At 42.3% G+C, this 27754-nt stretch overlaps 1 protein-coding gene across 3 annotated transcripts in view; it reads right to left on the bottom strand.

The window, feature by feature from the left end:
• METTL9 (methyltransferase like 9) overlaps positions 1-19056 on the bottom strand; it is a 34834-nt gene extending 15778 nt beyond the window's left edge. Inside the window, exons 1-3 of one of the 3 annotated variants that reach the window (XM_044980880.1) lie at positions 18645-19056; positions 9670-9860; positions 6022-6231 (exon numbers count right to left, since the gene is read on the bottom strand). In XM_044980880.1, coding sequence (XP_044836815.1) covers positions 6022-6231; positions 9670-9860; positions 18645-18818 — 575 coding nt within the window. In that variant the 5' untranslated portion in view covers positions 18819-19056. The remainder of the gene's footprint in view (positions 1-6021; positions 6232-9669; positions 9861-18644) is intronic. The other 2 variants (XM_044980879.1, XM_044980881.1) reach the window with 2 other exon arrangements.
• Positions 19057-27754: the final 8698 nt, after the last annotated feature.

Below are 27754 nucleotides of genomic sequence, written 5' to 3'. Positions count from 1 at the left end.
TCCTGTGGCACCTTATAGACTAACAGATGTATTGGAGCATGAGCTTTCGTGGGTGAATACCCACTTCGTCGGATGCAACTTTTACAGATCCAGACTAACACTGCTACCCCTCTGATACTCTCATGTTCTAAGCACTTGTGATCCTTATCATAAGGGGTAGTATTTGAACAGTGCTGCTTCCACAACCAAGGAGTTACGAGTAGCGTAGGAAAATAATTCTGAACCCTTCATCTGAACATATTACTTTTTGTCTGCCCTCTGGTCGGAGGGGGAGATGGGGCAGAGCAGTAGCAGGAGTTTGCCAAATTGTCTTGGCAGATTCGAACAATGCCTCATTTATGTGGAGAACCACATGGCCAAAGATGTTGTAGAAAGAATGTCCAGCAACTTATGCTGTGTCTCTGACGTCTTCCAGCAATATTTGAAGAGTGTCTGCCACTTTCTTCATCAAGTCTTGAGACTGTTTGAAGTCATCCACAGTAGATGGAGGGGGCATAACAGCTTCATCCATGGAGGATGAAGAAACATTTGCCTGATCAGTAGCAACCTCACCAGCCCTCCTCTCTTGTTCTTCAAACTTCTCCTCTTGAAATGGGGAAAGAGGGAATTGCGGAGTACTGACCGTGGCATTCCTCGTGAGCACTGGGTATCTCGGAGAATTGCTGGCAGTATAAGAACATAAGAACAGCCATACTGGGTTAGACCAAAGGTCCATCCAGCCCAGTATCCTGTCTTCCGACAGTGGCCAATGCCAGGTGCCCCAGAGGGAATGAACAGAAGCTAGGGACAGCTTCTGTCCTATCCTCAGAGGTTAAGAAGAACAATTTTTCTCCCTCACCCTTGTAACAACCTTTTAGGTACTTTAAAATTGTTATGTCCCCTCTCAGTCTTCTCTTCTCCAGACTAAACAAATCCAATTTTTTCAATCTTCCCTCATAGGTCATATTTTCTAGACCTTTAATCATTTTTGTTGTTCTTCTTTGGACTTTCTCCAATTTGTCCACATCTTTCCTGAAATGTGGAGCCCAGAACTAGGCCTCAACTGGAGTATTGTGTCCAATCAGGGTGGAGTAGAGCGGAAGAATTACTTCTCGTGTCTTTCTTACAATAGTCCTGCTAATGCAAAAAAAGCAAACATCATTCTGGAATGTTTGCTTTTTTTGCAACAGCACTACACTGTTGACTCATATTTAGCTTGTGATCTACTATGACCCCCAGATCCCTTTCTGCAGTACTCCTTCCTAGGCAGTAATTTCCCATTTGGTATGTGTGCAACTGATCGTTCCTTCCTAAGTGGAGTACTTTGCATTTGTCCTTATTGAATTTCATCCTATTTACTTCAGACCATTTCTCCAGTTTGTCCAAATCATTTTGAATTTTAATCCTATTCTCCAAAGCACTTGCAACCCCTCTCATCTTGGTATCGTCTGCAAACTTTAGAATTGTACTCTCTATGCCATTATCTAAATCATTAATGAAGATATTGAACATAACTGGATCCAGAACCAATCTCTGCGGAACCCCACTCATTATAGCCTTCCAGCATGACTGTGAACCACTGATAACTACTCTCTGGGAATGGTTTTCCAACCAGTTATGCACCCACCTTATAGTAGCTTCATCTAGGTTGCATTTCCCTAGTCTGTTTATGAGACGGTCATGTGAGACAGTATCAAAACTTTACTGAAGTCTAGTTATACCATTTCTACCACTTCCCCCACATCCACAAGGCTTGTTACCCTGTCAAAGAAAGCTATCCGGATTGTTTGACACGATCTGTTCTTGACAAATTCATGCTGACTGTTACTTATCACCTTATCTTCTAGATGTTTGCAAATTGATTGTTTAATTATTTACTTCACTATCCTTCCAGGTACAGAAATTAAATTGATTGGTCTGTAATTCCCCAGGTTGTCCTTATTTCCCTTTTTATAGATTGCACTATATTTGCCCTCTTCCAGTCTTCTGGAATCTCTCCCGTCTTCCATGACTTTTCAAAGATAATTGCTAATGGCTCAGATATCCCCACAGCCAGCTCCTTGAGCATTCTAGGATGCATTTCATCAGGCCCTGGTGACTGGAAGACATCTAACTTGTCTAAGTAATTTTAAACTTGTTCTTTCCCTATTTTAGCCTCTACTCCTACTTCATTTTCACTGGCATTCACTATGTTAAACATCCAATCACCACCAACCTTGGTGAAAACCGAAACAAAGAAGTCATTATGCACCTCTGCCATTTCCACATTTTCTGTTATTGTTTCCCCCCCAGCATTGAGTAATGATCCTACCCTTGGTCTTCCTCTTGCTTCTAATGTATTGTAGAATGTTGTCTTGTGTTATGAGGAGTAAATAACACTTCCTTGCTTACTTTCTTCACAACCAGTCATGATTTTATAGACCTCTATCCTATCCCCCTTAGTCATCTCTTTTCCAAGCTGAAGTGAGTCTTATTAATCGCTCCTCATACAGAAGCCATTCCATACCCCGAATCATTTTTGTTGTCCTTTTCTGAACCTTTTCCAATTCCAATATATCTTTTTTCAAATGGGGTAACCACATCTGCACTCAGTATTCAAGATGTGTATGTACAATGGATTTATATAGAGGCAATATGATATTTTCCTATCTTATTATCTATCCCTTTCTTAATGATTCCCAACATTCTGTTTGCTTTTTTGACTGCTGCTGCACATTGAGTGGATGTTTTCAGAGAACTATCCATAATGACTCCAAGATCTCTTTCTTGAGTGATAACAGCTAATTTAGACCCCATTGTTTTATAGGTATAGTTAGGATCATGTTTTCCAATGTGCATTACTTAGCATTTATCAACATTGAATTTCATCTGCCATTTTGTTGCCCAGTCACCCAAATTTATGAGATCCTTTTGTAGCTCTTCGCAGTCTGCTTGGGACTTAACTAACTTGAGTAGTTTTGTATCATCTGCAAATTTTGCCACATCACTGTTTACCCCCTTTTTCCAGATCATTTATGAATATGTTGAATAGAACTGGTCCCAGAACAGACCCCTGGGGGACACCACTATTTACCTCTCACCATTCTGAAAACTGACCATTTACTCCTACCCTTTGTTTACTATCTTTTAACCAGTTACCAATCCATGAGAGCACCTTCCCTCTTATCCCGTGGCAGCTTACTTTGCTTAAGAATCTTTGGTGAGGGATCTTGTCAAAGGCTCTCTGAAAATTTAAGTACACTATATCCCCCTTGTCCACATGCTTATTGACCCCCTCAAAGAAATCCAGTAGATTGATGAGGCATTTTACAAAAACCAAGTTAATAGAATATCAGGGTTGGAAGGGACCTCAGGAGGTCATCTAGTCCAACCCCCTGCTCAAAGCAGGACCAGTCCCGACATATTTTTGCCCCAGATCCCTAAATGGCCCCCTCAAGGACTGAATTTACAACCCTGGGTTTAGCAGGCCAATGCTCAAACCACTGAGCTATGAGATGCTGCACATGTTGACTCCTCCCCAACAAATTATGTTTATCTATGTGTCTGACAATTTTGTTCTTTATTATACTATGCAGCCCCAAGATCCCAATGTGCTCATTTGAGAGGCAATATGGCATCCAGGATTCATCATACCAAGGAGAATGCTGAGGAAGCTGGGGCCTCGTGAGCCTTGAAGTATCCCTTGATGGAGCAAGCTCAGAAGAGTCTAGTCTAGGCAGATAATCATAAGAGCCCCAAACAGATATTTGAGAGTCTGAAGAGCTCTCATCTACAAAGTCTAATGGAGGAGCAGATGAAGGAGGAGTGATGGTTTGTCTTTCCGTACGCATGGGTAAAAGGGTATTAGGCGGTACTGGTGATAGACTTCTGCTATCTCTGGTACCTTGCCTAACTGAGTTCAATAAAAGAACATTCAGATTCACTGGAGATTAACAAACCCCTGGAAAATCTGAACTCCTGCAGCATCAGGTGAGGCTGCACAAGAACCTGGTGAACTGTGAATGTAGAGGCCTGCAGCATCGAGGGCAGCACATATGGTGCTGACATTTGCTGGTCTGTCAGTCGAGGTATTAAAGATGCTGCAGGCAGTACTGACTTCTTTGGTGCAGAGCCCATAGGACCTTGGTCATGCTTCTTTGATACTGATCAATGGGTACCTAGTGATTTAGATGAGCTCGAGGACTTCAATGTAGTGCTCTTGGCTTGGGATCTCCAGTACAGAAGATCTCTTAGAGCTGTGTTTTTTCTGAGGAGATTTAGTACTCCTCTAGACATAAGTCTTTCCTGCATCACTTGCAGGTCTGCTGCTATACTGGGGGCAGGTGTTGGGCTCTGTAGTGGCATGACAACTAAAAATCTTGTCCTGTTCCTCAAAAAATAGGCAGATTGAAGAGACAGCACTGGATTGTCTGTTCTGGCTTTGTAATATTTGCTTTAGCGGTTTGATTTTTATATGGCACTGAAAGGCGTTCCAGTTGTGACCCTTTTTGGCCATCTGTTTGGAGATTTCCTTGAAGAGTTTCTTATTGCTGGGGTTTGTCACAAGAGCTACTTGCACTGTTGATTCTCCTCAAATGGCGAGGAGAGCAAGGACTACACCATGGCTACATGCAGCTGCTTGAGGAATGTTGTACAGCTTCTGGGTAATATTGCATTAATACTGATATATTTGAACCCAGCAGCAAATGAGCAAATTCTGGCCCTGGTCAAGTTTTTTAAACAGGGGAGGGGACATCTGGTCAATTTTACCTCAGAGCAGTGAAGGGTACACAGGTAAACAGGCAGGCTGGTCACAGATGCCCACAAAGCAATGGGATAGCAGTTGGAGGACTGCCAAAGTAGTCCTCAGCAGCATGGCGTCCACACAAACAGTCCACACTAACTCAATTTGCAACAAACTTTGTACACTTTGAAAGAGGACTGCAGAATTCACACCACGTAGGGAGTTAGTGCGCTTTAAGTATTTGCATCACGTGTGTGCAAGCTTTTTCAATCCATATTAACTCGAGTTAGTACAAACTAAAACCCGAGTGTAGACATGCCTATAGATATGGTCTTTCCACTCCTCTAGGCAAGACAGAGTTAACATTCTCCCAGCCAACCACTGGACAGCTTTATATACCCCACCACAGAAACATCTGAGTTTGGACCTTCTTTGGAATTACTACATAAAAATATTTACAGAAATGTGATATCCTAGTATTAAATTTGATACAATTTGGAGAAATAGCAAAGCTCAAGTGTCACAGTTCAAGACTATCTACATCTTTGACTCCTCTCAGTCTCTGAGAGTGCAACCCCTCAGGTGTTAGGCCTCATGCATTCACCTGTTCTGGGGTGGAACCTCTCACTTCGCCCATTCTTTAGACAGGGTCCTGGCATATAGTCCCTCGTGCTCTAACTGATTACTCAGTAGGCCTGACTGGATTCAGATACCTGCAAGACTTCCTTTCAAGAGCTGTGGTCAGTGCTTGAATACAATGCCACAAACTAATATCTTCAAAACAAAATAGTGTTTAATCTCAACACTCAAACAAAGCACAACAACAAAAGCAAACACAGCACAACAGTGTTTAAAACAACAAAAGGTCTACATGCATAACCGTCTCACCTAAAGTGTAGATGTGCCTCACTTATCCAGACACTTCCACTTCTCAGAATTGGGGTTCAGTCTGTTTCCCTTAAATCCCTGTCTCTCTCATGTCTCAGAGCTGTCCATTTATCAGTGCCAAAGCTCTTTGCCAGTCTCTCTCTCCTGAATCTGTTTCTTTTTGTCACCCTGTATCTCTTATGCACCCCTTTATGGGAGGCAGGTTAGACTTCAAAGCCGTTGTTCTCTGCACTGTATTGATAAATGGTGTTTGTCTGCCTTCCTGTCTATGTGCAGGTCAGTTCATGCCTCAACTATCATCCCCTGAAATCATATAGCAAGCAACACAATAATAAAATAAATGGAACACATAATATTCATGAAATATTACAGGCAGTTGCTACATCCTTCACATCAAGTATTACATCAAGTCAACCTATGTAGTACAATACCTGTATTTCTTTTTCTGAAGCTGCCATATCATAGTTTCAGACAACTCAGTGGCATAGATTTCTTCAAAGTGAGGACTCATGACTTTAGTGACCTCTCCATCTCCAGCCCCTAAATCAAGAAGTCTGTGGGATTTCCACTCTGGGTTTATTTTGAGTAGTCTCTGAAATTGTTCTGATGAAAATACAAACATTGAGCCTCTTCCCAGCAACCTGAAATGTAAAGATGGCAGTGTCTGATTTTGTGCAAACTTAAACAGGGAAGACTTTAAATGCTCCTATTGCACTTGGTAAATTATTTCAAACAAGTAACAGATAAGGTCCCTGCTCAGAGGAATTTACAATCTAATTTAGACAAATGCAATACGCAGGTTGAAAGATCAAATAACAAATGCATGCAGATAGCATTGGTGTGGGCTTTACGAAGAAATCTGATGGGCGGAGGGAAGTCATTTGGTTCCTGGAAAGAGGGTCTAAGAGAAAGGGGTCATACAAAAAAGAGACAAAGTCAAGAGTGGGAAGAAGAGACAAAGCCCAAATTCTGCTCTTTGTACTTGCATGAGATGACTCTCTGGTTTCAACAGGCAACCGACCTCATGGGAGCACAGCAAGTGGGATTTGGCCCTAAGGGACCAGGTAAGAGAAAATAGGAGGTGAAAACAGAGACGTGAGTAAGCACAAAGCATGAGGAATTTGATGTGGAAATGGAAAGGAAGCCAGTGAAGAAATGTGAAGAGCAGGCAGAGTAACATGTTTGGAATGGTGGGAGAGAAAAAGGATTATTTTTTCAAACTGTATGATGTAGTGACTCAACTTCAGTGGTCGTGACTGCTATATGAAGCTCCTATATGTGACAGAAAAGGATGTGGAATAGAAAATGAGCAATTCATTAAGGAATTGGCTACAGGTGACAATTGGATTCTCTACAGATCATGTCAATGACATCTCCACCTGTGATTGTTTGAAGAGTATATATTGTAAGATTACAGCTGTTGTGACAGAAGTTCAGAGGATGAAAGAGTAAGGACAGCAGGTAGGGGAAGAAAGAATTGGTCGGTAACAGATGCAAGGGGAATAAAGAATATTATTCAGTCTATCCTGAGGTATGAAGTCAAACTTAGGAAAGACAATGACTAGTACAAATAGGCCATAGCAGCAAAGAGATTTATGATCAAGAGCAAGGACAGGGAAACTGAAGAGAATAAGCAGCAAAGATGATGAAACAGGATGAGAGGTGAGAAAGAAGTCACCCAGGAAAGGTACAATTTATTAGTAATGGATGCACACTGAATTAAGTGATACAGAAGAAACCATCAGTTAAATTTCTAGCACAGAGGCTAAGGGGGGATTTTAAATATAGAGTACAGCCCATTTAAGCAGAGCCCCCTTGCAGTACATTTATATCAATCTACACTGTATAATTGGCTCATGGCTATTGTTCCTAAAGGCACTGTGAGGTGTCATTCAAAGCATTAGAAAGCGTTTGAGAAAAAGAAAGATGGGAGAGGAAGGAAAAAGGGGAGACCAAAGAGACCTATATATAAAGCTACAAGGAACACTCCACAGGAAAGCTCACATGAACATCTGTTTGTGAAATAAGGTGAAAGATAATTTTGCTAGCTATAGTAGCCAGATACTATTCTCAGATCATACTGTGTAGCCATGCAAGGGAAGTTTTAAAAAAAAAAGAGAGTCAAGCATGTAGCTATAATAAAATGCATTCTCCACAAAGCATCAGACCTGAGGTGAAGTTGGTCGTATGCCTGATTATGATGGAGTGGGGCGGGGAAGGGAAGAGATTGTAATAGTAAGGGAATTTTTGCATGGTCTGCAGAAATGAGGATACCAAATGAACAGCCTTCAGAATCTGGAACTTGGGTTCACTGTGTAAATTTATCCCCATCTGAAGCCAGTCAAGGAAGAGATCAACAGAACAATATTGGCCAAGTTTGCCTGTTTAATAAGCTTCTCCTCACTCACTCTTTTCCCACCTCCACCCTCCTGCCAAGATACCAAGCTTGACTGGTGGGTATTTTGTTTGGGATGGGTTCTCTGACTGCCCAGAAACAAAATGATACAAAAATAGATTTTATATTTTAAAGCAGGTTCTCAAACTGGGGGTTGGGACTCCTGAGGGGGTTGCGAGGTTATTATATGAGGGGTTGCAAGCTGCCAGACTCTACCCCAAACCCTGCTTTGCCTAAAGAATTTATAATGGTGTTAAATATATTAAAAAGTGTTTTTAATTTATAAAGGGGGGGGTGTCACACTCAGAGGCTCCCTATGTGAAAGGGGTCACCAGTTCAAAAGTTTGAATACCAATGTTTTAAGGGTTAGAAGACAGCACTGAATATTGTGCTGACTAATTTTACAAGCTTAACCATACCACAAAACCTTTAATATAGGATGCGTGGAGGCCTAAAGCTATGTGGTGTATAAAATTAAATTATCAAAACATCCCCTTTTCTGTTTGAATTTGTTTCATAATAAAGTTAGTTAATAAAAAATGTTAAATAAAGTGGAAATCAAAATGAATTTAAACAAAATGTTTCAATTGACTAGATCTAAAGGTTTTGGGGTGTTGTTTTTTCACACTATCAATTCACAAAAGTTTGAGATTTTGACTTTTGTCCCAATTCAGGAGATGAAAATTATTTTAAATCTCAAGAATTCTCACAAGACAATTTTTTTTTCCTATTGAGCCCTAATGGACACCCAAAGAGACTATTTCCAGAGGGGGGTTTGAGTCTAAACCCACTGCCCTGTGGTAACTGTTCCACATTGTATTATGCAGGAAATCTAGGCTAGATTTCTGTATCTTGTCTCTTGCTCCATTCCCAGTAGAACTTAGGATGGCCAGACAGCAAGTGTGAAAAATCGGGACGGGGGGTAGGGGGTAATAGGAGCCTATATAAGAAAAAGACCCAAAAATCAGGATTCTCCCTATAAAATCAGGACATCTGGTCATCCTAGTAGAACTAGGGAGGCAATGCACACAGCCTTGAAAGGAAAGTGGGAGAAGAATTTTCAAATGCTCTGCAGAAATCCCTCCAAAACAGGAGCTATCCATCTTCAACTAAACTAGGACAGTCTTCACACAACCACCTTCAACTAAACTAGGACAGTCACCACCAATGTGCTCTCTAGAGATGGGAAGGCAAGTAAATCAAAGGGTGAAAAATATAGCGGGGGGGGAATAACCATTGAAGCACAAGGAGAGCACCCCCACTCCATGGTAAATTTGGGAGGGAACAGGGAGAACAAGTAGCCTTTATGTTCTAATTTAGAGTCCCGTGATCTTCTTTTGCCAATTTTTTTTTTTAAATAGGAGGTAGGATTCTTTATAATTTAAAAAGGTACAGCAGAGCTTTTCTGGCCTGCTAGATATTTACATTTTTCTTTTATTGCAGCTTAACTGAAATTGGAAAAATGTCACTGAATATATAGATAAAATGATTTACATAAAGGTAGTTTAGATGCATTTGACAGAATGAAGAAAACGAAGCTAAGTGTATCTTGGAAAAGACCTGATTACTCTCAGCATGGTGGGGCATCAAGTGGCAGGACGGAGCACCTGGAAATCGAAATCCAGAGTTTTCTTATCCTATCTCGGGTTACAAAAAACTGAACTAGTACCACCTTTTCACTTACCCATTGATAGATGTCCTAGACATAAACAGGCTAAAAACTGAGGACACGAAAGAGTGATAGAGCTGGATAAAGAGCCAGCCTGATTTCTCAATGCTGTTGTTTAAGAAGATCTGTGTTCCCTGGTCAAGGTAACTCTGGACAAAGATAGGCTGAAGGGATTCACACAACTGCTCTGTGTTGCACATGTACCACTACAGAGAAAGAAAGGAACAACATTTTAAAACTTAAGCAATAAAAAACAGTAGTTCAAAAAATAATGAAAATCATATAAGACCAATATCAAGCTGTTCTACAAATAAATTTAGGAAGTCTATAGACTAGTAAATTCAAGATGAATTTAGGTTTGGATTGTAATCAAATGCAAACAGACTAATCTTGAAGAAATAATGCTTTAAAACTGCGTTTTACATAGTACTGTGGACAGCTGTTTCACAAAGTATCTTCTATAAAAACAGCTGAATGATTAGACTCCACTAGTTAACTTCCATTTTCTAACTCAATCACTCAACTCTTCATAGGGCCTCTAACCAAACGGAATTCAGGAATTCACCTGCAATACCTTCCCTGGAAAGAAAATAAAGTATCTAATCTATATTGCAAGCCAACACCCATCCTCTCTCCACTGACTCTGTATATTATCTTTGAACACTCCTTGAAAAACTGACAGACCACATTTCCTGCTATTCTGGTACCAACAAGTTGGTCCACAAATCTTGCTAAATGACTATTGCTATGCTATACAACTTCTTTCTGACATCACTATTAAAAACACTAAATAGATAGGTAAGTTTTGCCATGCAAAGCAAACATTAGCATCAGCTAAATGGCAGCACTATCCTTTCAGCCTGATGGACAAATGAAATCTGGATAGGAGAGCTCCTTTCATCATGTGCTATTTAACAACAATCATTTCCACACAAACTGAATAAGACATTTCTATTTGCAACCAGGACATTGCTTCTCTGTCTGTTTCAGGAAGGCTCCAATGGCACCTCTGACTGCCTTCTCAGTTTTTGCCTTCCACTATTAAATTAACATTCACTGATTTATTTCCCCACTACTTCTGCTCATTCTTCTATGCCATTAAATATTTATCACCTACACATCCACTGGCTCTTTACATGTCACCATGCAATTCCATCCTTGCTCTTCACTAACTGTTTTGTATTATTATTTTTGTCCTCCATTCCTATTTGAGTCCTCCAGTGCTATCTTTGCCCTAAACCTTATTTCTCATACTTCCCTGTTAATTATTAAGATGAATGTAGGCAAAAAAATAAAGGCCTGCTAAACCGGTCAGTTGCACAGTCTATGAGCAAAGTAGAACCATTAATAAAAGACCTCAAGACAGCAGTTTACAGGTAGTGCACCACCAAACCCAGGGAACCCTGGGTTTGAATGCTGAACGAAGTCCAACTTCTTGTCCCAGCAGGTACAGGCAGCGCTGTAAGATTGTGCTCTCAGATGTGAAAGTGAACCTCATTTACTGATCACCACCACCACCACCACCACCCAACCAATTAGGATCAGCATTATGCCTGAAGAGAGCACAGTTCAGCCTGATCATGATTCCAGTTGCACAAGCCTAGGGAAAATGGGGAGAAGGGAGTGACAGAGGAAGAGGGCAGCATCAGGGAGAGATTAAATAAAGGACATGGGCAGAAGAGACTAAAAAGCACAGCTTTGCCCCAGTTCTTTCTTGGGCCCCAATTTCATGGCTCAACCTTGACTGCACAGAAGAACTCCATCCTACAAGAAAGAGGACTCAGTGGGCTGGGAGGGTAGTTATACCACTGGGAGAGCACAAGATGGCACACATTTACAGTTCAAACAATCTACTAATGGAATGGCCAGATATAGAGACTCAACCCCACAACCAAAATTTCCCAAGATTGGGAGAGTTATATAGAAATCCTGAAATTTATGAGAAACAAAATGGACATTTGCTGCAACTACAGCAGAAGTCTCTACATCCATTTTCCCCTGGCAAACATAAAACTCTACTCTTCTATGGCTACAGACCCAAGCTTGAAACTCTTGTCCCTGAGGTGCATTCTAAAAGCTCAAGAGGTTGCTCTTCTGTAACTTGCAGCACCACACTTAAATTCCACACCTCTTAATATGTGGATGTTGTAACAATTTTGCCAAACTCAGAACCTTTACAATACATGGCCACTAGGACACATTGCTCTACACATTGATCCTTTTTGGTCTTGTTTACTTTGATCAGGGTGACCACACTTTTACCTTCCAGCACCCTACTGTATTAACATGAAGGCCTGGTGATAGCCCTTCATCTAGGAACTCTAAAACCTGTGGAATCAGTGACTAAGGGTATGTCTTCACTACCGGCCAGATCAGCGGGCAGCGATCGATCCAGCGGGGATCAATTTATCGCATCTAGTCTAGACGCGATACATTGATCCCCGAGCGCTCTCCTGTCGACTCCTGTGCTCCAGCTCGGCGAGAAGCAGAGTCGACAGGGGAGCAGCAGCAGTTAACTCACCGTAGTGAAGACACTGCAGTTAAATAGATCTAAGTACGTCGACTTCAGCTATTCACGTAGCTGAAGTCGTGTAACTTAGATCAATCCCCCCCAGTGTAGACCAGGGCAAAGTTTTGTTCTCTGTGAACAAACCGCTCTTCTGCTAAAAAACTTTTCATTCGGGATGTGCCTATGAATAGATCCAAGAATAAGCAGTTTTCAGATGGAATTTTCCTTTGGTCTCCCTTTTAAAGAAGTTCAAGTCTCTGGGGATAAAGAGCCATCTTCCCGTTAAAAATTACTGCAAACCCTCAGCAAAGCCAATTACTGGTATGAAAATTTTTGTTAAGACCCTCAGAACTGCTGATACACCAAACTGAGATGAGGGAAATTTTCAGAACCTCCTGAGGCATCAACCAATCAGAATTTGTAGGCACATATCAGAGAGTTTCCATCACAAAGCTAGCAAATCTAATTGTTCAGCCTTTCCATGGTCAGGGTTTGCTTTAATACTCTATTTTGGGCAGGGGACAAAAAAAAAAAAAAGAGCACAGTATAACCCCGAGAATGTCCAGAATTAGTTCTGCTGTTCTTATCCATTATGAGCTAAATTTGAGAATGATGCAAGTCTTTCTTACACCTACATCTACCAATTTACCAACATGTCTAAACTGATGTAATTTGCAAACTGAGGAGCTGGAATAAAGTGTAATTCACACCCTCTTGCTAGTGATTTTCTTACTTCACTCTTCTCTTTTGGCCTTTCAGCATGGAAGGTGCAGCCTTTTTACACATGAAAATTAATCTGGAATAAGGGAGGGTGTGAATTAAAAGTGAGTTAATCATTCCACATTAACGAAATGCGTGAATGCTCTTACTCCAGAGTAAGAGTGTCTTTTTTCCAAATTAGTTTAACTCACTTCCAGAGTGGATTAAACTAATTTGGAATAAGGCACTAATTCTGGAATAAGAGAATCCACACCTTTCTTTAATCAGGCATACCTAATCAGAAATAGCAAATCCTGAAAACCTCCCAATGTAGATAAGCTTTTAGATTCAATTGCCCAAGTCCAAAAGTAATGTGAAAGGGGAATGCAAGTTCCATGGTAAAGGGACACAAACATAAGGTCCCAATCCTGAAATAAAACTGACATGAGCGCAGACTTGTGCCAATGTGGTCCCCTGCAGAAGTCAACATGGCTCTGTGCAGATCTGGTTACAGGAGTGGGGCCTAAGCAAGCAAGCCAGAATGTTTATGTTAGCATAAGAGACATGGGAGTAAATTGCACCAATTGAATTCCCTGTTATTGAACTGATATTATATTGTTGGTTGGCTTCTTTATTAATTCCTTAGCGGGGGAGATTGATGGAAATATGGCATGATGGAGAAGATGTTTCACAATAACCTGGGTCATGAAGGTAAAATGAAGGCAAACTTACTAGCAGCAGATGGCCTGTAATTAGTCCTACCAGTTTTTATTCAAAGTACAGGTCTATGTCTTTCAAAAGGGACAGTGACAATGACTCAGATATTTTGTGTGTGTGCAGAATAATTTCTGTTGATTTAATTTAATCATCAAAGTTGAGGATACTTTTCAGATCCTGTGCATTATCAAGAAGATTGTTTACTAAGTTCCAATTATTTACATCAGTGCTGCCCCATTGAAAAAAAGGGCATTGCTCCGGTGTCACTGAGGTCCTCATTTGAAGACAGTGTAGTGTAGAAAAGTAATCTGGCATGCAGAATCTTTACTACTGTTGCTAATGCATCAGAAGGAAAGAACCTAGGTTGATTTTCAGAGTTCAGACTGAATCTGCAGGAACGCAATTAGAAAAAGCATCTTTTGATTTGTAAACTGAGCAAATCTGATATGAAAGTCACTGAGAAACAAACATGATACCATTTTTTATGAGCAAAAACACACTGTAATATCACTGCACATATTTATGTTTTGCTTACAAGCTCTGATGTGGTGAAATTATAGGATACTGATATGCAGGCCCTGTCTACACTAAAAATATAACACAATTAAAGGGGGATTGCAAATTACAGTGTAGAAGGGACTTTATTATTTATGTTATTGTCGTGCCTAAGAGCTCTAGTCATGGATCAGGACCCCACTGTATCAGGCGCTGTACAAACAGAACAAAAGAGACAGTTCCTGCCACAAAGATCTCACAAACCATGCCCCAAAGTCTGCTAAAGCCTTGAATTATCCAAACTGCAACTGAACTGTGTCAGGGCAACCATGTTGCAACATAATTCCATAATGTGATTCTATTTGTAGTGTAGATGGGGCCTTACAAGGCTCTTTTTTAAAAGCTGAAATGGGTACTGTAAATGGGGTCTTAAAAAAACCTACATAGGAGCACAAATTGATGAGAATTAGGCAAGTGGCCAGCAGGGAGAACGGACACTGATACGTTTATTTAAAAACAAAAAACACCTGTCCTAACACCTAAAATTGTGCAGGTAGCAATGCCATGCAAAAACACATACATATCCTGTCCCACCGCTCCATTTGTTCATAACATTCAGTTGCTGAGAGAGGAACTGTCTCTTAATGTATATTTGCATAGTGTTTAACACAATGAGACTTCTAGGTACTACTGTAATACAAATAATGATACAGGATTTATGTTTCAATATCCTGCTGGCTCACAATAACAGTGCCAGCAAGCAGAGGGGAGCAGACAGCTGCAACAAGGCAAATAGTCCAGCTTCTCAAGTAGTGACTCCGTCAAAACAAAGACCCAGAGCAAAGAGGTGTTTTAGGGTCTTTCCATACAGAAGCAAACTCTACAGTAGTTTCAGAACAGTTCATAAGCTAGGTACAGTTCTAGTAAAATCATGTTTCAAACAGCTCTTTCAAATATGTTTGCAGGTAGCATGGTTCGAAGCTCCACTTCTTATCTACACTAGGCTTTTTTTCTTAAAGTTTTCTGCTGTTGATACCACCAGCGTAGCTCCACTACTGTAGAAACAGTGAAAGCTCTATTGTAGACAAATTGCTGGCAGTCAACAGCATTTTAACTCCTATCCCCCCTAAACTTGCCCACAACAAATTAGAGGACAGTGGGTTAAAACAATCACTGGCTGATCTACTCTGGCACTTTGGTGGTAACAACATGGAAAACTGCAACTAACAGTAAAGAAGAAAAGCCTCACTCTACAATTTTTTTTGGCAAAATTATCTGCTTGTATTATTTTCGCCTTTCTCCTGTCTATAGAAATGTTAGTTTGGGTCATCAAGTTAGGAGATGGAGAGATCTAGTTTACAACTAGACATACAGTTGTATGGAGAGATCTAGTTTACAACTAGACATACATTCACAAGAGACATATCACTGCACATCATAGAATAGAGACCGGCAACCTTTGGCACACGGCTCGCCAGTGTAAGCATCCTGGCGGGCCGGGACGGCTTCTTTACCTTCCGTGTCCGCACGATCGCGGCTCTCACTGGCTGTGGTTCGCCACTACAGGCCAATGGGAGCTGCGGGAAGCGGCATGGGCCAAGGGATGTGCTGGCTGCGGCTTCCCGCAGCCCCAGTTGGCCTGGCCAGTGGGAGCCGCGATCGGCCGAACCCATGGACGTGGCAGGTAAACAAACTGGCCTGGCCTGCCAAGGTGCTTACCCTGGCGAGCGGAATGCCAAAGGTTGCCGACCCTGTCATAGAATACAACATGGTAGGTCCTTCTTGTAAGCTTTAAGCCTTCTAGCATTATTCTAAAGAAAAAGGGTAGAAGAAAAGACCATGTGAAGTATGGTGCAATAAAATCCATAACTTTCCATTTCAACCAGCTCCTTAAAGGGATCAACCACGGACAGCTTCACAGTATATGAATGCAGCTGACAGTAAACTTTCATATCTATTAATGCAAAGGTCTTAGCAGAGCTGCTACCTTGAAAAATTATCTAACATCTGAACCCAAAAATTCAGAGCTAAGACCAAAGCCTAATATCATCAACGTATAATACAGAATCACTGCAGCTCAAATCACCTTTGATCTGTAGGGGAGCAATAAAGCATCAGAAACCAACAGTTTGGCTATTTTGTATGAAAACAAAAAAAATGTCCCAGTTCCTTCCTCCATCCAACTAAGAAGATATTTCAATACTAGTAGAAGACACTGTACATCATTATGCAAGTTTCTAACAAAGCTCTGAAAAAACAACTGAAAGTTGCTTTTTTTAACTGCTTGCACATGAGCAGAAATGTCAGCTGAGTTCCAGCCTGGATCAAGTTTTTGCAAATGATTTATAAACAACTGAAAGATAAGGGTTTGTAATGGAACAACAATAAAATCAGTAACTATAATTACCAAAAGAAACTTTCAAAACTCTCTACTACTATTATTGCTAAAACTTGTCAACAACAAACAAAAACAAAACCCCAAAACACACCTGACTGGTGAGTTAACTACTTTACATAAGAATGACTAGCCGAACAGTATAATTTAAAAGTAAGGCCATGTCTACATTAGCACTTATGTCGGCAAAACTTTTGTTGTTCAAGGGTACACCGCTAAGCAACATAAGTTTTGCCAACATAAGCACTCATGCGCACAGCGCTATGTCGGCAGGAGATACTCTCCTGTCAGCATAACACAGCTACACTACTGCTCATACAGCAACACAGCCGTATCAGTACAGCTGTAAGCTTGTAAGTGTAGACATGGCCTTACATTGTACTTAGGACCCCATCATACTTATTCATCCAAGTAGCCCCATGGAAATTAGTCAGCTTTTATTCATCATAATTTCTTTAGGAGGTTCACTAAACACTCAATAAATCCATGCTAAATCCTAAAACCCAGACCGAAAATTAGAGATGGACTGAATGAACTAATGGGTCTTTTCCATCTACCTGCAAATGACAAATTGTTTCCTATCGTACATGTTCTTGATCTTTTGTTGTTTCCAGATTAGTTCTAAACATCTCAAATTACGGAGCTTCCAAAGTCTCCTTTGTTCCACTGTGAGGAAGTTTCCTTTGATACTTAGCCTATATTTTATCCCTCAGTCTCATCCAATCACTCAGACTAGTTATACACTCATGAGTCACATAAAGACCCTGATCCTGCAAAACCTCTGTGTCCACCTCAGTGGAATGGACTTGCAGGAGCAACGCTAAGTAATTAATCTCTCTCTTCTGTGTTTATACCCTTCAAGTACTTATAGACTATATTTCCCCCCAATAAATCAAGATATGTATATTTTACTCAGTTTTTCCTCAATAAGTCAATTCCTTCAGTATCATGATAATTTGTATTTCTCTTTCTTGAGCTCCCTCCAGTTTTTCAGTATATTCCAGGTGCAGTCATATCACAGAAGAGCTGGACTGAAAAGGCATAGTCCCTTCTTCTTCTTCCATGAAATGACCTATACATATGGATATGCAGCCCAAAAATTGAATTAAGCTTTCACTGTAGTCATATCATATTGCAAATTCATACCTAGCTTGTTGTCCATCATCAGTCCAAATCTCTCTAAACTTTGTTGCTGCCCAGTTTCTCACTTTCACTATATTTCAGATTATTTTCCCCCAGTTATATTAGTTGGCATTTCTGTCTTCGTGCTTACAACCCCACCAAATTTAACACCATCTGCAACTGTCATTAAGGTTCTGTTTACTCCCTTATTTAGATCATCAAGAAGTGAAATAAAGATCCTAACATGAATCACAACCATGAATCACAGAACAGCAAGACTGGAAGGGACCTCGAGAAGTCATCAAGTCCAGTGCCTAGCATGGAGGTAGGACCTCAGGAATCCTTTTGAGACACCTTTCTGCAACTTGAGACTTTATTTATTGTTACTATTTATTTTCAACCTTTGAGCTAATCTTCAATCCATATCTTGCTATCCTAGATGATTTTAATTAACATTTACAACTGTACTCAAGTGCACTGTACAATTTAGTAAAATCCACATATATTGCACTACAAATTTTCCTCTCTATGCTGCTTTTCTCAACTTACGTACAGTACTAAAATTTCCTAAATATCTTTTACAGAGAGACAAACACAAACTTTCTAATCAATAAAAATCAGCTATCCTTTGTTTCACGCAAGCAGACATATGCCTGGACTCTCTGGTCTGGGTCCTTCTCACTCCACTCCACAAGCGTCTTACTCCTTGCACTCTGTGCCCCACAGATCCTACCCTCGTGCACTTCCCTGTGCTCAGTGCCCCCGTCATACTCTGTGCCCCACCTCTGCCGCCCCCACCAGTGCTCTCACACCCGTCTACTCCCGTTCCGGGGGAGGGGGGGCAGCCTCTAAGGAGCTGGATGGGGGCCCGGGGAAGGAGTCCCCGTGCATGGTGCTCTCAGCAGTTCCCCCCCCCACCCTGTTCCTTGGGAGAGGGGTGCTGCCTCTCGGGGGCCGGATGGGGGCGGGGAGCCCCTGCCCCTGGGGGAGGTCGGATGGGGGCGGGGAACCCCTGCCCCGGGGGGAGGAGGCTGCTGCCTCTCGGGGCTGTACCTGGTGGTTCTCCTTGGTGCCCGGGGCTGGCTGGCTGTGGCTGCCCATCATATTCATGTAGAGGGACCTGGATAAAGGGCTCCTCAGGTACCTGGCAGGGCCAGACCACATCCTCCTCCTCAGCACCCACAGGGACAGGGTGTAGCAGCCCAGCCAGGCCAGGCACAGTCTCATCGGGGGAAGGTGCGCGGAGTCACCCCCTCCCGCAGCCACCGCCTCCTCTCTCCATGGCGGCGGCGGCGGCGGTAGCGGCGGCGGCGGCGGCAGCACAGATCTCGCCCAGCCCAGCCAGCTCCCCTTCAGGGCCCGCACACACACAGAATGGAACTCAGAAAGCGGGGGCAGCGGAACCGGCCGGACCACATTGCCGGGACACGCCGGGGCCTGGCACGAACCGGCCCCCTCCGTGCCTCTGGACCAATCACAGCGCGGCGTGGGCGCACGGCGGGGCGCTGCTTTCAAACCAGAGCGGAGCACAATGAGGCGGCGACTCCCCCCTTCTTTCCGGTGGGAAGGGCTGCGAGCTCCCGCTTCAGAGACCCACCCCTCCCCCAGAGGGCACATGGCACTTACCTACCGCCCCTCACGCCAGGCGGACAGACCGACCGACTGCCCCGCCCCGCCCCGGGAGACAGAGGGCATGGGTCTCCACCCCACTCAGAAAGGGGGGCATGGATCACTCGCCCCCGGACAGATCCGCTTCACTGACCACTCCTTTTCCCCACTCAGAGGCCATCTCCCCGGAATAGGTGGGAGCATGTGTCACTCACACACAGGCAGACCCACTGCTAAAGGGCATAAGTCACTCAGCCACAGGCTCAGACCAGCTACCCTTCCTTTCTCCTCCCCCACCCCAAGCAAGAGACATCTCTCTCCCCCACCCAGACAGATGGGGCCATATCCGCTCCCCCTGTGACCACTTGTTATGGAGTGTGGTGGTAGCTGCAGTGTGTATGTGTTTTTGTACACTCCCTCTACGTCTTTCACAGAGACCCATCCCTCTCTTCTATCCCACAGGCACAGGGGTGCTTCCCCAACCCAAGCAACACATTGCCCCCTTCCCCAAATGAGATGAGAATCATAGAATAGGGTTGGAAGGGACCTCAGGAGGTCATCCAGTCCAGCCCCCTGCTCAAAGCTGGACCAACCCCAACTAAATCATCCCAGCCAAGGCTTTGTCGAACCGTGCCTTAAAAACGTCTAAGGTTGAAGATTCCTTGTATAGAGCTTTCCACATACACAGTTAGGGCTCTGTCCCCTCCTTGGAGCAGGAAAACAAGACATCATCCCCTTCCATCTTTTTGTACATATCCCTGTTGCCATCAACATCTTTAATGCCTACACAGATAGGCTTTAATTCTTAAAGTAGCATAAAAAAGACAGATAATATGGAACTGAACTTTATCTCAGAATGACAAAACTGTAAATCAGCCCTGCCAAGTTTTTTAACCTATGATGCCAGTGAGTTCAAGAGTTAATCCTTAGACCTTCCAGCTTTATGGTTCTTAAATTATTTTAAACCAAATATATTTACAACTGTACAACCTCTCTCTTGGTTTCCCTAACTTGTCCACTGTTGGTGACAGTGCTTTCTCTGCATCTCCCACCATCTAGAACAGCCTTCCTGTTCTGCTCTGCCTCATCAGCTATTTTACAATCTGATTTTAAGATATCTTTAATCTTTTGCCTATGCTTCTTATTTCTCTCAGTTATTAGTTTTGTAACTGAACACCATAATTTAACCATATAATATCTTGACAACAGTTTTTCTATAGTTTAACATATACAATCTCTGTATTTTTTATTTCTGAAAATAATTTTGGGACAATGTGTATATGAAATGCGCTACACTTGGTAGAAAGTTGTTCTGTATATAATGTCTGACTGCCGGATCCCAAAGAGCTTTATAAACTGAACTACACACAGAGAATAATTTTACCTATCAAGACCACTAGGGTGGAATGCAGCAGATATTTAAGAGCATGCAGCATAACCAACTGGTCTTTGGCTTTCTTGACACCACCTTGTTCCAATCTATCCCAATTTTGCTATCAAACTCATTTTCCTCACTAACCATGCTGATCTCATGGCTCCCTTCACTGGCTCTGCATTCCCTTCCACATCACCCTTCTCCTATTTATCCATGCCATCTCTGCCAGTTTTGTCTCCCTTCAAGCCCCCTTTGTTCCTTTCTCCCACGCCTGTAACCTAGCTTGTTCCTTCTTGACTCTTTCTGGTCATAGCTGTGGCCGCTGTTCAGTATATCCTGCTTCTGTTTGATAGCATGGATTTATTTACTCACCATCCCACAGCTAACACCACTGTTGTTTCAGGGGTCTCCAAGGGAATGCCACCAGACCACATTGCCAAAACCCACAAATTTTAACTCATCCAGAGCCCTTACACAGGAGCGCCTGCCCCACCTAGAGCCTGCAACCATCAGGCCCATCCTGCCAAAAGAACGCTTTGTTCTGTTCCCATCTCCCTGCCTCTCTTAAATGAAACCCATCTAGTGGGGGATGGAAAGGCCATTATGAAGTCATAGTAAGTTCCTCAGGAGGTTCTTCAGATTATAACAATTTCAGTATCTTTATCGGCTTGACAAGGTACTCGATACAAGTGTTGCCAACCGGTATCTGTCTACAAAGAGGTTCACATTAATGATGAGGTCTTATTTAGTCAACCTTGCATAGTTGTCCATTTCTGATTTGGTAGAAGGCCATCATTTGTTGGGATGTTACTTCAGGCTATTAGAAAATAATACTTTTTTTGTATTCCACATAGAAGTTTGTCCAATAAAAGGTATTACTTCATCCACCTTGTGCTTCAATATTCTACCCAGGCAATCAGAGCATCAGGGGACAGCTCAGGACTACACCAAGAGTGACAGTATATAAGTAATGTAATTTGACAGCTTTCAATCACACAATTAAACTTTATTTTATCTAGATGTGGGGGCATGGGCCTTCTGAAGTGTGAGCCAGTGCAGATAAAACTGAAAGAAGGGGCAATACCTTATAGCATTAACACAGCTCACAGAATTCCAGTCACATTATTTCCGATAGTGAAAGAGGAACTAGGCAGAATGATAAACCTGCAAATAATTGCAGCTATAACAGAACCTAGAGAATGGAGCACACCTACAGTTCCTGTCATCAAAAAAAAAGCAGAGTCTGAGAATATGTGTTGATTTGATTTGTCTTTAATCAGCTAAAAGAAAAGGATATGTTCTTCCCACACTAGGGGATATAATTGCCAAATTAACATGTGCACATATTTTCCTCACTGCTTAATTCTGCAAGTGGATTTTGGCAGATCCTGCTGCATCCAGATAGTGCTAAACTCATGGAACCTGATTTTGCTCTCAGTTTCACCAGTTTAAATCTGGAGTAATTCCACTGAAATCAATGTAGTGAAACTTATATAAAACCTGTGTAAGTAAATTCAGAATCTAGTCTGCTATATTAATTACTTAATTTAGCTGCTACTGTTTCCAGCATTTATCTTTCAGCATTAGCAGTTCTGAAATCTTCCAGTGCAAGGATGTAAGGATTGCAGGAGGTGGTTGTACATGTGGAAGATATTTTGATTTAGCCCAGTACAAAGCCAGGAGCATAAGAAAAGGTTTTTAAGTGTCCTGAGTAATATATAGTCTACAGGACTAATGCTGAACAAGGAAAATTGTGTCCTTGGAAAGAAGCAGCCACGTTATTTAGGGCACCACATAGATGAACATAGTTTGAGCCCAGATTCTGAGGAAGACCCCACCCCAATAACCCTTTCCATCATTTCACTTTAGCACCCCCACCCATAGGCAGTGAGTTATATGGGCCCATGGTGCCTGTGCTCCACCAATACTTAGAAACATGGGCCTGACTCCACCAATGTTTGGGCTTACTGTGCTTTGGGGGGCCCTGCGCTTCAGGGGGATGCGGGGTCCGGGGTGGCCTGGAGCCAGCATCAGCGAGCAATTCAGCCTCAGCCCGCCCCGCTCCACCAACTCTTGGCATTGCTCAGGGGAGGGGGTGGAAGCTGGAAAAAGGTGGGGCGGGTGTGTGGGGGAAGAGGTGGAATGGGGGCAGGGAGAGGGCAAAGCAGGGTCATACTGGGGCTGGGTCGCTCACTGCTGCCAGCCCCAGGTCCTCGGCTAATCTCCCGAGCCGCCCTGGACCCCATGTCCCCCCTGGAGCGTGGGGCCTGGGACAGTTACCCCAGTCTGTCCTATGGATGGGATGGCTCTGCCTGGACCCCGAGTCCCCTTGAAGTGCAGAGGCCCCCAAAGCGCAGGGCCTGGGGCAGTTGCCCCGGTCCATCCTATGGACAGGACAGTTCTGTAACGCGTTCTGAGCTCCACCAAAAAATATAAAACCTGGTGCCTATGCACCCACCTTCTTTATCTCCCCATCTACAAATCTCCCCCACCTACACTGGGTGAATCACATCCCAGAGGGGCTCAGACAGGGCAAAACCCTTTCTCGTTACTCCACACAATAGGGTCCACAAGGGCCTATCACAGAGGCTCTTGAGAGCTTTGGGTAACGGAGTCCAGGCCTCTGTGTCCTGAAAAGATGACAGTCCTGCACAAAACAAGCTGTGTATGGCTTGTGGAAACGTAGGGAAAATTTCCAAAAGAGGAGAAATTCCTCTGTGCTTTACCCTACCATTTAATATCCAACATGCCCTTATCACAGCCGTCCACCACTGCAGCTCACCCACACCAAAATACACCGAGTTCCACCTCAGCTTCTAGGCCTGAAGCTACTAAATAGCTTCACTTTCAGCCTCACCACCAGTTTAGTGCAAGGGAAGCCAACTTCTGGCTAAGTTTCTGTTGAAGCTACTAGGGCTCCATTTTACTTTAAGTACATGGCAGAACATACAAATACATACCAGTAACACAATCACCGTGATTTGGGTGAGGTTACACTAACATCCAGCCTCCCTTCCCCACCCACAAAACACATTCACATATTTTAATTCACTAGGAACCTCATCCAGGAGTCCTGACCTCTCAGGATTTGGCAATTTGCTTATGGAACAGAGAATTTTAGCCTCAGTTGTGCAATTGTGACTAAGGTTCTTCTGACTGGTTCCCCCAAGGCAACTCAACTGACATGTAGTGTTTGCATTTTGATGAATCATCTGCTCTGTGTTGACTATGGCACAGAGATGTCACTCAAGACTTACCCAAGACCATGCAGTGAATCACTGGTTTAGAATAGATTAACATCAATCCAGAGGGACTCCTTGTACTTACTGCCTCTTGTGGCTCCGGTTAAGGTTCAGAATTTTGGGGCTTGATCCTCATCTGCAGCAATTCCTAGCTGCTGTTGCAATGATAAAAATTAATGTGGGAAGTGGTACTTTTTTATATTTTTGGAGGAGATTTGGAGTTATATTTTGCTTCCATTCCCTATCTGAATGCAAGTTCTTCCTGCATACAGAAATCGAAAGTAAACAGGTGCAGTGAATATTCCCATGAAAAAGGCATATTTAAAATGGATTGGTCATCACAGTCCTCTTCAAAAAGGGCACTTGCACGTTACAAAGACAGGCCTTCAGATTAAAGATTCCACCTCTGCTAAATATGAGATCAGGCTTAAGGCCCTCAAATTTGCATCATCATCATCTCCCTTTGGTAACAGCTCAAAATATACCTTTATAGTGGGTTGTTACTTTGGAATTCTGTAGGATTTTGTTTTAATAAGGGCTCTTGGGATGGGAGTATGATTTTGTGATTAGAGTGGGGAGGATTGGAGGGAGAACTCCTAGGTTCTACTTGCAACTATGGGATGGGTCTTGTTAAAGTACAGGAATCTGGGAGTCAGGACTCCTGGGTTCTATTCCTGGGTCTAGGAATACAGTGGGACCCTATTAGGTTAGAGCAAGGACTAGGAGCTGGAATTCCTAGTTTCTGTTCCCAGCTTATACTCTGTCTTGCTGTGTCACCTTGGGCAAGTCCTTTCCCCTTTGGTCCTTGTTTCCTCATCTGCAAAATGGGGCTAACGATACTGATCAGGGACTGGATTAAGCCATAAGCGCTATAGACATGTACCTGGGGCCCTGACTCCTGGAGTCATATGGTGACAGAGTCTAAGATTTAATGCAAAAATAGTTTCTACCCTTCATAACTGTGACAAAACCCATGGAATGTGACCTGTGCCTAACCAATGCAGTGATGTATGACTAGGTTTGCAGACAACCTGAAATAAGAGCTCTACAAGGCAAGCGCTGCCCCTTTCATCTTACTAAGGTCAGCAAGTTATTACCCCAGTGGTATGGGACCTTGCTGCTGCCACACCCTCATAACTCTCTGGAGTGATGTTGGCAAGGGCACCCACCCATAGTCCTCTGCTTAAGAGGGTGGAGGCTGATTCCTCCCTCTTCTGGTAGGGGTCCCAGCCTGCCTGAAGACAGAGAATAGTGGTCTGATGATAGAGAAAGCCCCAACCTATCCAAAGAGAAATGGCAGCAGATCCCCAGCCAGCCAACTAGATGCCTCATGTATTGGTGGCCAGGCTCCAATCACTGCCTCTCTAAGTAATGGTGGGGCAATATTGTGGGAATGGGGCCATAAGCTGTTCCATGTGGAGTGGTGGGTCAACAGTCTTCATGGCTTACATGTATGAGCATAAATCTTTGCCGGACCAGAGCCTTAGACTATAAACTCTTTGGAACAGGGACTGTTTTACGTGCCTAGTACCATCATATAGAGCTCTGGTGCTATATACAATGTTATTGAGGACAGCATTTTAGAAATGAAAGTGAAGAATATGCTATCTAATTGAAACAGCAAGAGAATTTAGATAGAGCCCACCTAATTGCTTAAACTAGAATCTGACTGTGGCACCAGGGCTAACACCTTTCATCTTGCAGAATGTGCCATAACCCCAGTAGTTTGTACCTTGACTTTAGATCTAATTTTAAGAGCTCTCCAGTCCCCCCTAACACCATGTTTGGGTTCAAGCCTGACTCATTGTTAAGAATAACACTCACTGAAATCAACACTAGCATTTCACGCTGCATCCTAGGATCTTCCTGAGGGTTTCCTAGCCAAGTAACAATCAAGTCCAATCCTGCTTAGCATTGCAAAATTCTAACAAGACCTTAACAACAAAAGCATTGCTAAACAATCTTTTTGTTAAGTTCACTATCATTTATGTTTAGCCTCTTTAAGGAAAGTTTTTGATGTCAGAGTTTTAGACATTTGCCAGTGGCAGTTTTTGTTGTTATTGTTTTTTACCAGATATTTTTTTTGTCCCTTTGCTATTTACAAAGATATCAGCCTATTCTTCCCTCAAGGAATAAAACAGCTTCACAATCAAAACTCCAAGTGACAATAAAGTTTACTTTGCTTCTTTTGAAACAGACATCAGCTTGCAATGTATACACTGCCAAATAAATTGCTCCAGGTTAGATACGTGTAGTTTTACAACCCTCAAATCTTTTCCTTCCAGCTTGTCTTTCCCAACAGTCCCCTATTAAAATACACCAATATATTCAGACAATAAACACCCCACTAACCAGCTCAACATACAGTATTCATAAATTACAGCAGGCACCTGGGGAAGTTTACATCATATAAGAGAACTGAAGCAGTCCTGTAGTCCCCATAAAATACCTAAATTGAATTTTTCCCAGGAAAATCTCAGTATAATTTTTATTGCCATTTGAATAGTCTGATTTTGACTATATTATTAACCACACCATAGTACACCACTGCTCTGATTAGGTGAGCAAAGATGTTAACACTTAATCATCCATTTAAATCTAGCATGGGCTTTTGTGTATTGGTTTTAGATAAATAAAATTAGTTTACTGTTCTAACAAGTTGAATTGCAAGAATTTATATCAAGATCAGGAACATGTGGCTGTCATGAAAGTTGTGCAATAATATAATTTAGGCTTGTCATTTTGTTAAATTGTTGTAATGCATCCAAATAATGTCTGTCTGTCTGTGTGTTTGTGTGCATGCATGTGAGGCTATTTTATATAAGACTGAACTGTGGCATTTTTTTCCAGCAGTGGGACCTTCAGACTCAGGCATCACCAAGCTAACAGAGTCAGAATAGATCAACCAGCTATTGTAGGAAACTAAACTTTTGTATGTGGTCATCCCTTCCTTGGTTCTTAACCAAAGCAATCATGTAAGTTTGGCACAGCATAATAAAGTTGGGTGCACGGCAGTGACATTTTTATTCCCCATTTCCATCATAAGTGTGGTCAATCTTCTATTGCTAATTCTTGTGATGAGATTGCCACTTGAATGTAATCAGTTTTCAAGGTCTTTTATTCTGACTCCACATGGCAGTAGAGACTTTTGCTGTCTTTATGATGAGAAGAATGGTATAACTGAAAAGAAAACAAGGAGCCCTAGCCACCCTTTTAACTTTTCCTGTTAAATATTTATTTGGTACTTTAGTATGACTGTTATAGGCTATGGCTACATATTTTCTGTATTATATTATTTCACACTGTTAATCCCCTTGTATGTGAATGAAGGTTGGCTTACAATTTTTTTGTATACTGTCATTTTTGGTTTGTCTATCCTCATGCTGGAGTTGTAACAGTGAAAAGGTGCTATTTAAGTTTAGCTTTACTATTCTTATAGCAGTCTAAGATTTGTCATATCCCCTTCTATCCTTCTTTACTTCAGTAAGTAAAATGCTATATTTGCCAAACACCTTCCACAAAAGACTATCACTCTTTGCCCATTTAAATGAATTCTTGCTACCCTTTTTAGCTCTTAACATCTTGATATCCTTTCTGTTGTACCACATGGCATACCACCCTTGAACCCTATGGTCTAAATGTGTTCTAACAATTCTATATTATGTAAGGATAAATTCATAGAATCATAGACTAAGGTCAGAAGGGACCATCATGATCATCTAGTCTGACCTCCTGCACATTGCAGGCCACAGAACCTCGCCCACTCCTGAAATATCCCCTAACCTCTGGCTCAGTTACTGAAGTCCTCAAATCATGGTTTAAAGATTTCAAGTTACAGAGAATTCACCATTTACACTAGTTTAAATCTGCAAGTTTAAACTAGTCCTATCTAAACTCTGTCTCCAATGAAAGCTAATTATCTATGGCATATTGTAGGT

This window comes from Mauremys mutica, chromosome 11, assembly GCF_020497125.1.
Source record: "Mauremys mutica isolate MM-2020 ecotype Southern chromosome 11, ASM2049712v1, whole genome shotgun sequence".
NCBI lineage: Eukaryota > Metazoa > Chordata > Testudines > Geoemydidae > Mauremys > Mauremys mutica.
Note: the sequence above shows the minus strand (reverse complement) of the source record. Positions and strands in the feature narration are given on the sequence as shown.